The sequence below is a fragment of the Biomphalaria glabrata genome, chromosome 10 (assembly GCF_947242115.1).
Source record: "Biomphalaria glabrata chromosome 10, xgBioGlab47.1, whole genome shotgun sequence".
NCBI classification, from domain to species: domain Eukaryota; kingdom Metazoa; phylum Mollusca; class Gastropoda; family Planorbidae; genus Biomphalaria; species Biomphalaria glabrata.
In genome coordinates this window covers 14728080-14744857 of record NC_074720.1, presented here as the reverse complement: position 1 = coordinate 14744857, position 16778 = coordinate 14728080, and the positions used below count along the sequence as shown (strand labels likewise).

At 33.2% G+C, this 16778-nt stretch overlaps 2 protein-coding genes across 7 annotated transcripts; one reads left to right on the top strand and one right to left on the bottom strand.

Annotated features, from left to right (window-relative positions):
• Window positions 1-160: 160 nt before the first annotated feature.
• On the bottom strand, window positions 161-8027 carry LOC106054386 (uncharacterized). 5 transcript variants are annotated; one of them, XM_056045371.1, is made up of 4 exons: window positions 7741-8027; window positions 5495-5663; window positions 4501-4786; window positions 161-2490 (listed from the first exon to the last, which is right to left on the bottom strand). In XM_056045371.1, the coding sequence occupies exons 2-4, from the start codon at window positions 5633-5635 to the stop codon at window positions 569-571; spliced, it is 2349 nt and encodes a 782-aa protein (XP_055901346.1). In that variant the 5' UTR covers window positions 5636-5663; window positions 7741-8027; the 3' UTR covers window positions 161-568. The 5 variants fall into 5 exon arrangements, with proteins under 5 accessions (XP_055901346.1, XP_055901347.1, XP_055901348.1 ...); XM_056045372.1 differs by having other exon boundaries at window positions 7737-8022; XM_056045373.1 differs by having other exon boundaries at window positions 7905-8022.
• A 24-nt stretch (window positions 8028-8051) lies between these two features.
• On the top strand, window positions 8052-16521 carry LOC106054387 (nurim-like). Of its 2 annotated transcripts, none has more exons than XM_056045378.1 (4): window positions 8052-8288; window positions 10799-10968; window positions 13498-13668; window positions 13894-16521. In XM_056045378.1, the coding sequence occupies exons 1-4, from the start codon at window positions 8162-8164 to the stop codon at window positions 14188-14190; spliced, it is 765 nt and encodes a 254-aa protein (XP_055901353.1). In that variant the 5' UTR covers window positions 8052-8161; the 3' UTR covers window positions 14191-16521. The 2 variants fall into 2 exon arrangements, with proteins under 2 accessions (XP_055901353.1, XP_055901354.1); XM_056045379.1 differs by having other exon boundaries at window positions 8148-8288; window positions 10861-10968.
• The last annotated feature ends 257 nt before the right edge of the window (window positions 16522-16778 follow it).

Genomic DNA, 16778 nt, shown 5'->3' with positions numbered 1-16778 from the left:
ATACATATATATATATATATATATATATATATATATATATATATATATATATATATATAAATATAAATATATATATATATATATATATATATATATATATATATATATATATATATATATATATATATATATATATATATATATATATACTAGACTAGACTAGACTAGACTACAGCAGGATTGATATGTCAACTGGATTTTGTTAGAATATTTTTCACTTCCACTTACATTAAACTACACGTTGTAACAGGAATTAAAGAAAATTGGGAAAAGTAACAGGTTGAAAAACAATCAAGTATAAATGGAAATAATGTACAAAATGTGGTGAATCAAATGAACAGAAGAAAAAAAAGGAACATTTAAAATCAAAACAAAGGTAAAATGAAAGGATATATTACGCTAGATTAAAATAGTATAAGGAATGAGAGTATTTATATGTAATCACAAGTAATTGGCAATATGGTCAATTTTATGTATACCATACATAACAAAATCACAATATATGTGGATATAAGAAGTCTAATTACTCAGGCCAATCATAACATATGTGCACAAAACATAAATTAGTTTAGTCACTCATGTCAATCAACTTGGTAAACTCTGCCATATCATGTGCTCCTCCGATCTGCTTCCTTTTATCATCATCAGTGCTGTTAACATCCCTCCTCCGCAGTGTCTCCGTCAGACCATTCTCTGTTACGCTTAATGAGTTCATGTCTAGAGCATCTGCCATCTCCTCACTGTTCTGCAGACGCATAAACCCAGAGTGGGATCGCCCTGCAGTGGATCGTGTTCTCTTGCAGGCCACGACCTGCAGGTTAATGTAAAGCAGCACCAGCAGTGAAGACAAAGTCAGGCACATATACATCAGGTACATCCTATCAAAGTTCTGAAACAAGTAGGCTGTAAACATGGGAAGGGTCATCTCCCCAATGCCTGAACCAGCAACAAACACAGCAGTGGCTTTTCCAGTTAATGGGTAGTATGTATCAGCCCAGGTGATGGCAGTCGGGTAAATAGAAGACATGCCAAGACCAAAGAGCACAGTGCCCACCCAAATCACAGAGTTACTACTGGAGATGGAAAAACTTAACAAACAGGCTCCAGTTATTGTCAGGATCAAGTTGGCCACAATCATGCAAGGAGGCTTGAAGTAGCGAGCAATTATAATACTGACTCCCCTTCCGCAAGCCAAGCAACCCCAAAATGTTGCTGCCAATGTAGCTCCTTTTGTAGCAGTGGGAGTGAAATCCTCTGCAAACGTTGTGATTAGGCCTCCAAATGTGACTTCAAGGCCAACATAAACTAAAAAGAAGAGGAAAAGTAGTCCAAGAATAGACACTTTATACAGCCTAGAGTCCGGCTGCCTGGTGAGGTCCAACTGAGCCAAGGGGCGTAACGGGATGTTGGAGCGCAGGTCCTGGTAGTGAAGGAAAAGAAAGAAGGCAGCATTGACAGCTAATAGAAATCCTATAGTTAGATAAGCAAACTGAATCTTTGAAATAGATAAACTTTTTAATTCCTCTATGACATGGTTTAACAGATTTCTGTTTATGGCTTCTGGTTTGGTGACATTGGTACTCATGGAGGAGATGTTGTCAAAAGTTGCGCTAGGCTTTGTGGCAGGACCATTTGTGCTAGAGGTTATAATAGACTTCGTAGATGGGGGTTGTGATGTTGGCACTGCTGTGAGCAATGTTGTTGTTGAAGTTGATGTAGTTGTGGTAGTTGACGAAGTGGTAGTTGTTGATGTAGTTGTTGTTGATGCAGTTGAAGTTGTTGTAGTAGGTTCTGTGGTGGTTATGGAAGAACTAGAGGGCAAAACAGAAGCCACAGCAGATGTAATCTCCAAGGTCACATTAACCTTCGACTGGTTAGACAAGAATGCATCTGAGCTATTACTTAAACTTACATTGGAGGCAAGCTCATCAGCTTTAGTGGCTGATTGTACACTCACTGGTGGTGGTGCTGCTGTACCCGGATTTTGTTTTTTATTGTCAATAATATCTATTAATTGACTTTTAATCACTTCGGAATCAGCATGATCTTTACTCAGGTTATTTGGTTCAATTACAGTGGGCTTATGAGGCCGAGGCTTTTCAGTTGGTAATGGCAAAGGAGTTTCATCTGTTTTGTTAAGCAAAGTAGTATTATCTATGTCCTCAAGCAGCAATGCAGAATCATTCTGTTTAACATCACCAGAAATCTGGCGTCTAAATCTGTAAATCAGAATATCAGCATTCTTGAAACCAGTAGGGGCCATGGAATCTAATGAAATTTCTCTCACATATCTTGGGTTGTTCATCTTGTTATTGTACTGTCCCCAGTAGGGGCCCACCTTAGAGGATTCATTATATCCTGAGTTGCCAAGGAAGAAAGGCTCCACAATGAGAGGGGCTAAGAACGCTCCCACTCCAAAAGAGAAATGCAAGAGCTGCATGTAAGGTGCACTTTTTTTTCCCCAAATCTTTATGCAAAAAACATTGCCCCCTGAAAGACAACAGAAATAAGAAAATAATTATTACCTATTAGAAATTGGTTTATTATATATGTACACCTGTCTTTATTTTAAAGTACATCTTTGGTTCAGGAGTTGGGATAAATTGAATAAAGAAAAAAGTTTCCTTCGAGACCTAAGTATACAGATAATACATGTCAAGCACCCATTGAAGCAGGGTGAGCTTAACACCATCCTGAGTTTTTTTTTAAAAAAAGCTCCACTAGGAACTAATGCTTTAAATCTGTCATCTAGACTTACTTCCAAACAAACTTTGGCTTCATCTAACAACTCAAAAGTTTGCCCCTGTAGAGGATTTTGCAAGGGCATCGATCAAAAATCTTTTTATATGAGCCCAAGACTAGACCCAGTCTATAATCTCATTTGATCAGCCTTAATTTCAAACTCAGCTGTAAACCTCTTGCCTGTATTCGTTTTTTGTTTTCCACCAATTAAGTCAATTTAAACAGGTTCATTAACAAATTAACCTAGTTAACAATTAAAATGGCATATAGCCAATGATTGAAAAAAAAAAAAAGAAAAGAAAAACATTATCACCATCGTTGGCTCTTTAGAGTCACAGATAAAAAGGAAATAGTGACTTGAAGGATATTTTTTTTACAGGTCCTAATTTAAAAAAAAAAAGATAAATGTTTCAGTAAGAGGGCAGCATGGTGTGAATGTGTGATAGTGCAAATATGTGTTGAATATAAAGGAGTTAAAAAGATTGAAGCAGAAGTAAAGATTTAGTATGGAGATTTTTTTATGAATATTATTGCTAGCCTCAGAGATTAAAGTAGGGTTCATTCTAACAAAATTGTGAGTAGTTATTGTTAGTCTCTGTGATTAAAGTAGGGTTCATTCTAACAAAATTGTGTGTAGTTATTTTTAGTCTCTGTGATTGAAGTAGGGTTCATTCTAACAAAGTTGTGTATGGTTATTGTTAAATCATTTGTGAGATGAAGAGTCTTGTGATCTAACAGAATATTTTAAGGAAGATGAAGTAGATATATGAGATATAAAGAAGAATTAAGATTTTATAAATAAATAAACAATTCTCCTGTTAAATGCTATTCTTTACCATGCAAGTTAAAATGCCTAGTTCTGTACTATCACAAAGTTTTGTGGGTTTTTTTTAAATCAGCTTACAAGCTATATTACATCTACTTAATGACCTGCCCAGACTTATGCCTTGTTGAATAAAGATCTCAATAGTTCAACTTTAAACAGCATGACATATTCACCCCCCCCCTTTTCCCAATCGCATACACCTGTCAATGAGAGAACTAGAGTAAATTTATTGATTTTTAGCTTTCAACTGACAGATGTCTTGAGCTACTCCCCTTCATTATAAGCCTCTTTGCTTTCTTCTGTCATGATAATATATAAAGGAGAAAGTAAGGCATATGTATATGAATGTATGTATACATGTATGTATGCATGTCTCGCATAGAAATCAAAAGAGTTTGACCAATCTTGATAAAACTTGGCAGAAATGTTCGTTACATCATAGCTGAGACGGCCCTAAAAATAAAAAAAAATACTTAAATGTCTCTTTAAAGGACGAAACTTTTTAACAAATCAGGTTAACTCTTTTTCACAGTATTTTATATCTCATATTGGGCGAAACTGGTAAACTATTTTCATACTCTACTTTCATTTTATTGAAAAAATATTTTTTTAAACTTGATAAGGAAACATTTGCCATGTTTGAAATAGATCTAAATCCGGTCCATTTTATGCACAGTATTATTGAAGATTTCAAAATCCTGACTTAATTTGGGTCAAGACAATAGGTCGATGTGTTGAACCTATTATGTTGTTCACAAATGACCTTTACTTCATCTTTTAAATGAACAATAATGCCTCAATGTAAACTTGACTTTTATATTTATTTTGAATTTAAAAATTTATCTGAACTGAAATTAATTTCATAAGAAATATATCAGTAATTAAAACCAACCCACCAAAAGAGAGTAAATGTTTAAAAAGTAAAAATCTACCTGTGTCCAGAACACCAACAGCTATCCCTTGAATGCAAATCAGAAGAGACAGCGCCAACAAAGCATTGCACCATGGGATCCCCACTGTGGCCAAAGTCGTAGAGGCTAGTGTATAGAACAGCAGAAGCTGCTGATCAAAGAAGTCAAAGAGGATGCCTCCAACCACAGAGCCAATGAGGTAACCAATAGAACGTGCAGTGAAAATGTAGGACATGTGTTCTGTGTTGCTCTGAACATTCCTACCCAGCTCTATCAGTGTTGGTCCAGGAATGGCAATACACAGACCCTGTAATTGCATTGCACAAAAATATATAAATATTATATATTATATGTACACACACAAATCCATAATCTAGACACAAAGGACTATTAATTATTTTGCTCAAAATATTTTTAAAGAAAAAAAAAGAATGTGGTAGACAATAAAATTAAAGATGAAAGTTGGGTGGACTCAAGAAATATTGACAAATAAAATCATGTCTGTCACTTGAAATGAAACCCAGGACAGGAGACTATGACACCCAGGACAGGAGACTATGACACCTAGGACAGGAGACTATGACACCTAGGACAGGAGACTATGACACCCAGGACAGGAGACTATGACACCCAGGACAGGAGACTATGACACCTAGGACAGGAGACTATGACACCCAGGACAGGAGACTATGACACCCAGGACAGGAGACTATGACACCCAGGACAGGAGACTATGACACCTAGGGCAGGAGACTATGACACCCAGTACTTTGTGACTTCGACCACATGTTCCATCATGATTATAGACTCACAAAAACTGTATATTATATACATTTACTGGGAGCCCGGACAGTTTTGTATCCACACAAAAATGTCATTGTTTAAAAGCTACCTCAAATTATTATACTATATTACACATCAACTAATATTGTTGTTGTTGTTTTTAAATAGAAAGTAATCTACAAGTTTCTAAAACAATTGCACATACATGAAAAATATATGGAAATTAAATTACCAGGCAAAAAAATGCCATAGAGATAGCCAATGTCTTTTTGAATCTTCTCATTTTCATATCTCTTTCTTCCCTAACATCGTTCTGATTGTTAAGCAAATTCTCTTGATCAAACAAAGTTTCTTCTTCCTCTTCCATCATCATTGTGAGTCACAAACAAGAAAAACTTGAGCTAAAAAAAAAGAATTTTTATGTAATACTCAAGTACTCTACTCTTATGGGAAGATTTTGGGGTCAGTAACCAGAAGTCCTAGTAGAGAGGACATCATAGTATATTTTAAGGGAACTTGTTAGATTTTTTTGGATTAGTTCATGTTTGAGGATAATATCCAATGATTTTGGTTGGTTTATAATATAATTTATCATGAATCATGTTGTTGTGCTAATAAGAAGCCTAATATAATTCATTTTATCATTATAAATGATTATATGATTATATTTTATAATATAAACTTCATGTCTGCTGACATGGATTTCATTGTGTGCTTCTTAACAAGTTTCATCATATTATATATAGATCTTGATTTATAGTTAAATCACAGATTAAACACAGCTCAACACATGTGAAGTACATACATGCAGTCAAGATAATAATAATAATTTAATAGATTGTAATCATTATATACACACTAGTGTGACACAGTCAGTGACATTATACTCAATCAATTTCAATCCTAATCATAATGATAATGCCTATTACTCTAACTAGGTGTAGTATTGGGTTAGATTAGATCAGGGTTTCTTAACCTATGGGTCGCGACCACTTAGGGGGTCGCCTGCCCATTTGTCAGGGTCGCCTAAGACAATCTGAAATTTGGGTTTTTTGGTCTATTTATCATTGGAAATTATTATTTTTTTGTTGTTTTTAACAAGCATATCTATACCATAGTTGGTATACATTTTCATTTCTAATTAAAAAAAAAAGGGAGTGGGACATTACACTATAAATATATGTTTCATAAACTATGAAACGACCATGAAATATAAATTTAATAAAATTAAAAATGAAGATGACATATTAAGGAAGATGGATATTTATTTTGCTAGAGTTAGAGGATACATATGGCACTTTGAGTTAGTGAGTGTAACATCATTGTTTGAAGGTAGACATGTTTTTTTCATCAATAGTTACTTATAGTTCTTCGAAATGAGCTTGATGCGTTCAATCTGTTCTTCTATTTCACACTGATGTGACAAGGTTTTCAAGAGGGAATGTTCTAAAAAGTTTTTTTTTAATCTTCGTGAAAAAGTTAGTTTTGTTTTTTTATCAGTAAGCAAAAATACAGAAAATAGCCGACGTAGTAGATATTTTTGTTGCCTTGAATAATTAAAATTTTCAATGCAAGGATCAAGTACATTATGCCTCGATGAAATTCATACGCCATAGATCAGGTATTACATAGAAATTACGATAACGATATTATAACATTAGCCAATTTCCATTTACCTAGCGGCACTAAGCCCACGAATGAGACAAAATTACGGTTGGGGGTCGCTGCTTAGTGGGGAATCGTAATAGGGGGTTGCGGCACTAAAAAGGTTGAGAACCGCTAGATTAGATACTGACAATTACTCAATCACTAGTGACTAGCTAGATCTAATTAAATTAAGTAAATTTCTAATCTATTAATTATTAGTATTATTCTATAGTTTATAATTACAGTTAATTATACATATACCTATATAATATATTTTATATATATATACTATAGGCCTAGGGCCTAGTAACTAATAAGTTACTAATATCTAGTGTCTTACTACTCTTACTGTCTAGTCCTAGCTAGATCTAGTAGAATCTACAGTAACAGTGTTAGTGTACAACGACAACGTACTACAAGAATGATTAGAATCTGACTTATCTTACAGTTACAGTCACTATTTTAGAATTTTAGTATTTAGGAATTAGACTTAGAATTTAGATCTATAGTATAAGTTTATAACTTACAGAAAATACAGTCTTACTTACTTACTTAGTCTTAACTTTTATTTTAACTTTCAATAAATTAATAGTAATAGTACTAATAGTAATAGAATCTTAAGTCTAAGACAAGGAAGTTAGTCTACTCTACTACAACAAGTCTACTACCTACTAGTAACTAGGCTACACTGCTACAGACACTACAGTACTATTATATATTATATATTATTAATAATTATTTGGTAATCATTTATATTACTAGTCTGCTAGTGGCAGTGGCCAGTACCAGTGGGCTAAAACCTAACTAATAGTAATAGTAATACTAACTTACTATTACTGAGGTAAGGCTAAGGCTTTACTAAGGGCGCTAAGGCTAAGTCAGTAAGTCACTGTAACTGAAGTGGGTGTCGAGTGACTTCACAGTTAAATTTAAATCTAGACTAGTCAGTCTAATGGATCTTTAATATTCTTTATTAATTAAAGTCCCTGTCTTGCCTAAGCCAAGCCTAATCATTTAGACTAAATTTTATTTTAGATCTAGACCATGTATATAGATCTAGATGTAGATGAGATCTTATCAGTAATATCAGCCAGGATCCTAGATTCTATTTTAGTAAACTCAAAATCTGTTTTGGAGTTATCTTTTCTTTTCTAGGGTACAGTACTCTGATATTCTGTAGCATACTCTTGAGATTCTGTTCTTGTTCTTTTATTGTTTACAAGATTAAATGGTAGATTAAAAACTTGAGAAAATGTTTATTTTTTCTAAAAAAGGGGTACATTATACAGTGGCAGCTTTAGTTGCATTTTTTACATTAGCCGCAATCGGCAATTTTCAATTATTTATCTCCAAGCAAACTCTAAACTATTGGGATGCAGGTAAGTATTAAGAATTAAGAACTTGAAAGTTAAAGAAGTAATTGAACTTGAAGTATCAATAATTTCATATTCATAATAGAATAGATCTAATAATGATCATTTCATTTGATTTAATATCATTTACATGATTATTTAGTTATTACTAGACTCTTGTATGAGAGAATAACAGTCATTCAGTGAGGACTTTCTTATACTCTACTGATGATCTGATCATATGAATATTTCATATGATTAACATTAGATGATTAGTACTAATAGTGGACATAAATGAGCTTTTCATAGAAACTTTACACAACCTAAGTTTAGATCAAATCATTAAAAAGCCAACTAGATTAAACAACACATTAGATCTCTTCTTAACCAACAGACCTGGATTAGTAGTTGATTATGATATTATCCCTGGTCTATCAGACCATGAGACATGATGAGATCATAAAAATACACAGTCAGATAAAAGCAGTAGCCAATACAAAACCCAAAAGAAAAATCTTACTCTGGAATAAATGTAACCTAACCTAATCTAAAGATAACAACAAAAACCTATGGTCATACATTAAGTCTAAGAAAATGGAAACAACAGGCATAGCGCCATTAAAAGATGAACATAACATAATACATAATGATAATGAAACTAAAGCAAACATCCTAAACAAATACTTTGCATCAGCATTCTCAGCCCCAGGAGACAAAGACATATTACTGAATTTGAACCAAATAGACAACATGGAAGATATAGTAGTACAAGAAAATGGAATTCAAAAACTATTAGCCAACACCAAACCAAATAAAGCGTTTGGACCTGATGGTATTCCAGCTAGATTACTCAAAGAACTAAGCAATGAGCTAGCCCCAGTGTTCAAAATACTCTTTCAGGCTTCACTTAACCAGGGCAGAGTACCAAAGGACTGGAAAGAAGCTAATGTCACCCCCCTATTTAAAAAAGGAGAAAAATCTGACCCAGGAAACTACAGACCAGTATCACTTACCAGCATCACATGTAAAATCCTAGAACACATAATATGTAGCAACATCATAAACCACTTAGACAAACATAATGTCCTCACACCATACCAACATGGCTTTAGGAAATATAGATCATGTGAAACACAACTAATAGGACTAATTGATGATTTTTCAAAAGGTTTAGATAATAGTGAACAAATAGATGCTATCTTACTAGATGTTTCTAAGGCTTTTGACAAAGTTCACCACCATAGTTTGCTTAAAAAATTAAAATATTTCGGCATTAATGGTCCTATGCATCAGTGGATTAAAGATTTTCTGATAGGGAGAGAACAAACTGTAATAATAAATGGCTCTAAATCAACACCGATAACAGTAAACTCAGGTGTACCTCAAGGAACAGTCTTGGGTCCACTACTATTTTTAATTTACATAAATGATTTACCAAATTGCATTAGTTCAGGAACAAAAGTCAGATTATTTGCAGACGATTGCATAATATATAGAACAATAAAAACAACACAAGACACAGATATTTTACAAAGAGAATTAGATGAATTACAGAAATGGGAATCAAATTGGAGCATGTCTTTCCACCCAGAAAAATGTCAGTTGTTAAGAGTAACAAAAAAACTAAATCAAATTAATTCCACTTATCTTATTCATGGCAAACCAGTAACACAGACTAAAAACGCAAAATACCTAGGTGTTATAATAAATGAAAAACTATCATGGAATCCACATATTGATGAAACTACAAAAAAATCAAACAAAGCATTAGGATTTATTAAAAGAAATTTCTATAAATCAAATAAGAACATAAAACTAAAATGTTATTTAACCCTGGTTAGGCCAATAATAGAATATGCATCCTCCGTTTGGGACCCCTCAACTCAAGAAAACATTAAGAAACTGGAACAGACACAAATAGAGCAGTGAGATTCATAACAAACGAATATTCACATTTGACTAGAGTAACACCTTTAGTAAAATCACTAAATTTAGAAAGCTTTCAGGACAGAAGGCTCAAAAGTAAAGTAGCAATCATACATGAAACACTGAACCATAATCTTCAAATACAAAAACAAAATTTAATAAAATACTCTGAAAGACACAAAGATAAAGGCACATTCCTCGTCCCATATGCTAGGACAAATTTGTACAAATACTCCTTCTTCCCTAGTGCTATTAGAGCATGGAATGGGTTGCCTGAGCTAGCCAGGAAAACCAGTGACTTGGCAGAATTTAAGTCATTGGTTAATATGCATGACTAAATGCATGACGCGTAGGACTTAATCATCTTCTTTTTTGAAGTAACGTCTGTATTATATAAGATAAGATAAGAAAATAATAAACCAAGGTGAACCATAAGCTCAAGCAGGCATTCTAGAAGTGTAGTAGTCATCAGAAGTTTTAGAATCAAACATTATAATTTATGAAAAACGTTTTCACTATGTTTTATTTTTAATTTTATTAAAAAATATACCTCTAAGATGTGCAATAAAACTGTAAAAGATAAATTATATTATAATGTTTCTATCTAACAGAGACCTCTGTGTCTGGAGCTTTTGTTTGGGACTTGATTCTTCTTCTCCTATTTATTGCTCAGCACAGCATCATGGCCACAGACTGGTGCAAGCAAAAGATGTCTTCCTTGTTTTGTATGACAGTTTCCTATCGACTTACTTACGTTGCAGCTACTAGTTTTGCATTGATGGTGAGTATGCTAAGGTTTTTGTGTTAAATATAATATTGTAGAGAAATTGTGATAGACATTTATGAAATGGAAATACATTAACTTTTATAAAATATATCCACTGGACTCACATTCCATCGTGTTACTTTGGATGACGAGTTTTAGGAACTATTGATGATTGACATTGCTGTTCTACCAATATGCCTTCACTTATATCCTCTCTTGTTTTTCTGGTTATTTTCTAGAATTACTTAGACATCATCTATCTATCCCAGTGGCATTACAGCCCATGAAGGGCTCTGGCATGCTCTAGCACATCTTTCCATTCTGATCTATCTTTGGCTTTACTTCTCCATGCTCGGACTCTTAGCTTAGATGTGATTGATGTGATCCTGTGATTGTCCATGTTCATAGACTCTTTGCTGGTACTGTGGTTACCACTTTGGCTTGAGAAGCCTGAGAAGACTTTAGCCCACAAGTTTGAATTCAGGTCGTTCCCTTTTTTTTTTATTTTATTTTTATAAATACGTTTTTATTGTTAGTCTAGATTTATTACAAATTTAATTACATAACTGACCCAAACTAATTGATACAAATACACTTAATATAAGCTTCTTTTCTTTTTAAGTATTTTTTATGTCTTTCTTGTTGTGTATTGGGGTTATAAGTGTTGTTTCCCCCCATTCTGTTGGAATTTCTTCTTCTTCCCAGACTCTTATTATCAGTCCGTGTATTTGGGAATGTAAGTCTTTTCCTCCATAATTAATTAGTTCTGCTGTAATTTGGTCCTCTCTAGTTGCTTTCTGGTTCTCCACGGTTCTAATTATTTCTGATGTTTCACTCAGTGTTGGGGGGGGGGTTACTAAGTGATCTGGTCTTCCCTGGGGCAGTTCATATTCTCCATTGTCTAAATCTTCAAATGAATTTAGGAACTCCTCAAGATATTCAGCCCATCTCTCAATTACTCTGCTGTTTTCTGTGATGAGCTCACCATCTCTGTTCTCACATGTGTCATCTAGCTTGAAATCCATTCTTTTCATCTTTAATTTTCATGTACATTCCTCTCAGATCCCCCTTTCTTGCTAAGTCCTCAATGTGAGATCTTGGATTGTTCCCATTCTCTTTTTTTTTTTCTTTCTGACAACTTTTTCTAATTGTTTCATTGTATCACTTGCTGGTGTTTCTGGTCTCTCTCTCTCTCTCTGTAGCATTATTATCCGGCCATTGTTTTTCTGTTCTATAACATGTCTGCATTTGTCATTTCCTGTTCTTCTGTTTAAATTCAACTACCTCTTCTTTTTTTCCTTGGTAGTATGATTAAAATTCCCCTTTCAGACCTCATCATGAGGTTTATAGGGAAGATTATGTTTAGGTCATCTGTTTCTTTGGCCAATGGTTAATGAGTAGGGTGTCATGTAGACAGCACAATGACCAACAGCCTTTACTTCTCCCAACTAAAGTCAGGTACCCATTTGAGTTTGATTGACTTTGGGGCGCCCTAAAAATCCCAAAATTAAAAATTTCAGTCTTCACCAAGATTCAAACTCAAGACCTCCAGTTTTGGAAGCCACTGATCAGCCATAGCACCCCCAAATAGTACGATTACGTAGAAAGAAAATGAATTTTATCTAACTGAAGTAGTCTGACAAAATGTTTGAAAAAAAAAATTAGTTTTGCCTCCAAAATGATGTGGCAGAGTATTTAAATAGTGTTTAATTGTCAACACTAGAAAATTTTTTTTAGAAGGAATATCTCCTTAGTTTTAGTTTTAATTATGGTACCTACTAATACCTGGCATCACATGTGGGGAGTCAAAGTATATTTATAAAGCACAAGAAAATGTGTATTGCTATTAATGTATGTAAACCACACTTTCTCCTTCATTTAAAAACAAAAATGATTCTATTGATGCTTCAAAAAAAGATCTGTGTTGTGAACACTACTCAGACCAATCAGTTCAGACATGGTCATGTGATCATCTAGAAGGGACAAGCAATGTTCCATCGGTTTTAAGAATGTCTTTGGAAATCTATATAAAGAGCGAATTTGTCAGAGTCAAGGGGCTTCACAACTTCACAACTAATAAGTCATAATTCAAGTTTCATTCCAGTACAATGAGTCCAGTGAAGTTGGTCCAAAACAGAGAATCAAGTACAAGTCTGGGCAAAATGGAGAGGCCAGTAGATTTTGGTACAGCAGTACAGTTATCTATGATGAAGCATTAGTACATTCAGTGTTATGTGTTGCCAATTGATTTATTAGATATTAAGCAGTTATGTTATTTTGGAACCCTAAGTTGTTAAGTTTTTTGAGTTGATTGTGTCATGTGGTGCAGTGTTTGAGGAGAGCCTGGATAGTGAGAGTCATTACAATATAATGACCAAGAGCTTTATCCTAAATTTAAATCTCTTATTTCATCATGATTTGAATTCATTACTGTTGCTCCCTATTCAAGGCCTGCAGTACTTTATGCTTTAGTTTTATTGTATAATTACTTTATATCATACAGATGTGTAATATGTGCTGTCATTTTTTTTATTTTAAATCCAGTTCATGATCTTTCAATGGCTGTCCATACCTGAAGCTTATCTGTGGTTCATCGACACTCAGAGGCATGTTTTGCTTTGGTTATTTTTCTTGATGTTCCATGCTCTGGCCTGGCTTATGCTTGCATTAGAACTTGTTCTAGTGGACTTGGGTGAAATGATAGGAGTCAGTCAGGTAAATAACATTTATGTCAAAGATTTGTAATATACTTTTAATAATAAAGAAATATTTTTAATGACCACTCTCCTGTCCCTAAAAAAAAAACAAGTATGATATTCTTTGAACCATAGTAAATTTAAGGTTTTTATGGATCTTTTGCTATCACATAAATTACAAATTATGTATAGCTAATTAATTTGTTTCTTTTTTTATGTATTTATTTCATTTTCTTCAATGCAGATTGTACATTACCACACATCTCTACAACCCCCTCTGGCTGAAAAAATGAAATTGGTGAAGCACATTTATTCCCGCATGAGGCATCCAGGAGTGGTTCTTTTGACAATCATGCTATGGATTCATCCAATTATGACACTGGACAGGCTTCTTTTAGCCTGCACTCTTACAAGCTATATGATTGGACGGCACAGTTTTGAAGAAACTCAGTATAGATTTGCTGAGCACTACTTTAAGGTGAAGGTGAAGAGGCCAAAATCATGTTTTGTCACTTCTTATCAACTTTATCAGGAAGACTAGTTCTAGTTGTTTGAAAGTTTGTTACATTTCTAAATGTTTAACATACAAACAGGAAATTATTTTCTGTCTAATGCAATATAAAAAATCTCTTAATTAAAGACTGAAGTCTTACTCAACCTCTGAATCTAATCAACTTTTTATTTCAGTTTAAGATTTAGTAGTTCTAAAATATGACAGTTTTGATTTACAATTGCATATTTGTGGGATAAACCTAATGTAACCACACTTCTTGCTAAAGTTTTCATGATTATTTAGTTGCTATTTCTTGGCTCATTAATCACCACTGATATCCACTTTCTATTTAGTCATATTTTTTTTTTTATTTTTTTTTATTTTCTTATTCTTTTGTATGCAGACATCTATGTCTTCAAGAAAATTTTACTTAAAGCCCTCTGAAATCAGTCTTTTAGCCCAGCGGTTCTCAACTTTTTTAGCTCGGCGACCCTAATACAATTCTCCCCTAGGTGGCAAAAAATAGACAAAAAAAACAAAATTTCTGATCGTCTTAGTTGATACCTGGCAAATGGTCATTTGACCCCCAAAGGGGTCACAACCCACAAGTTGAGAACCCCTGTTTTAGTCATTTAAGCTTGACTGATTTTTTTTTCCCTGCTGCTAGTAAAGTTCTTGGTTTACTTTGTTCAATCCTTTTTTCCTTGTTTTCCATCTCTTTTATCTCTAGTCTTTTGAGTATATCTCCAGCACCAATGCTAAATTTAAATGGCTTTCTGTAGTTTTTGCAAGTGGTCACATCTCATTTACAACACAACACATTCATTTTGTGTACCGGTATACAGGAATTTATTTCTTTTTCTTAGATTTATTTAAACATGTTCATGTATATTGTAAACTCATTTGAAATTTTTAATGCCTGGTCATGTGGTATGTCTGGGCTGTGGTTTGATAGTCTCGATGGTCCTGGGTTTGAACACTGCCTACTGCCATCCCCCGTTGTTTTCAGCTAAGATGTAGATTATCTTCAACTTTGAAGGAATATCCAAAATTTGTAAAAACATTTTACAAAATAATAACAGACTAAAAAAATGAACTTTTTTCCATTACCAATAAGTTCTTTGCAATTAAGCATCACATACTGAAATAGATAAATATATCAATTAAAAGGGGGTTTTGCTTATAATTGAATATGCGCTGTCCATTTTTGCTAGCAAATTACATGTAATTAAGCAATGTGCAAGATAGCAACAATTTTAAAACCCCTCTACAGACAATGGGTTTTTCTGTTTCAAGTGTAACTATATAGGTAATTTACAGCTGGATCTGTGACATACTTTGCCTACTTAATTATTGTATCTTTCAGAAGACAATGAAAATTGATTGTAACTGATTTTCATGATAAATTTTAAACTCAATAATTTACTATTTGTTATTTTGAGTTACAAGACCCAGTTTACATTCATTAAGCAATAAAATACAGTTCAATATTAAAAGAAGAGAAAATGATTTGGAGATTTGTGGTGACAACATAAGGTAAACTTATGAAAATTCATGAAAAATTTAATCTATGTATGAAAATCAAAACAGATTGGTCGAGTTTTTTACTTAATCAGACAAACTGAGAAATGTCAATGACGCCATATTGAAAATTCACTGTTACTGAATGATAACAAATATGTTTGCTACAAGCAAAAGAGCCTATAAAGGCATTTGATTTTACAGTGCTAACAAGTGAAAATAAGTTAATACCTTATTTGATTTTACAGTGCTTTCAAGTGAAAAAAATTATTACATACCTTATTTGAAAATAAGTTAATACTTTATTTGATTTTACAGTGCTTACAAGTGAAAAAAAATTATTACATACCTTATTTGATTTTACAGTGATAAAATGTGAAAAAAAATTATTGCATACCTTATTTGATTTTACAATGATATAATGTGAAAAAAAATTATTGTATACTTTGTAAAATATATATCCATCCCAGTGGCGCTACAGCCCATGGAGGGCCCTGGCCTCCCTTCTGATCTATCCTGTGCTTTATGCCTCCATGCCCAGACTTTTAGCTGTTGTAGATCTGCCTCTGTGTCATCAAGCCACCGTACTCGTGGTCTGCCTTTGTAGATATTCTATACATTCAATAGCTAGCTATTTGTTATTATCCACCAATTAATTCCATGATAACTTGATTCACATAAAACTTATATTAAATTTTTGTTTCATATATTTATACAACTTGTTGTTTTCTTTTTATAGCTTCTTTATTTTTTTTGTTTACAACGGTGCTACTTTACTTTTTCAATATACATCTGTATTAGATAAAGGTTTTAAATATATTGGAATTATTCATTTATTAAATATATTGTCTAATTCTATTTGTTTGTGTGTGTGTTTCTTTATTTAAATAAAATATTGATACTGTGTTTTTTGTTGGCAATTGATGTTTTAAACCTTGTTCAAGCAAACATTAGACTATCTAGAAATATATAAATACAGATCATATAATGGTAGATATTCATTTGTCTTATAAATAATGGCATTGTGTCTATAGTGAATGTCCAAGCCTGTTCAGGAATAAATTATTCAGAAGAAGGTTAATAAGAAGACACTACTCAAATGAGCATACCAAGTT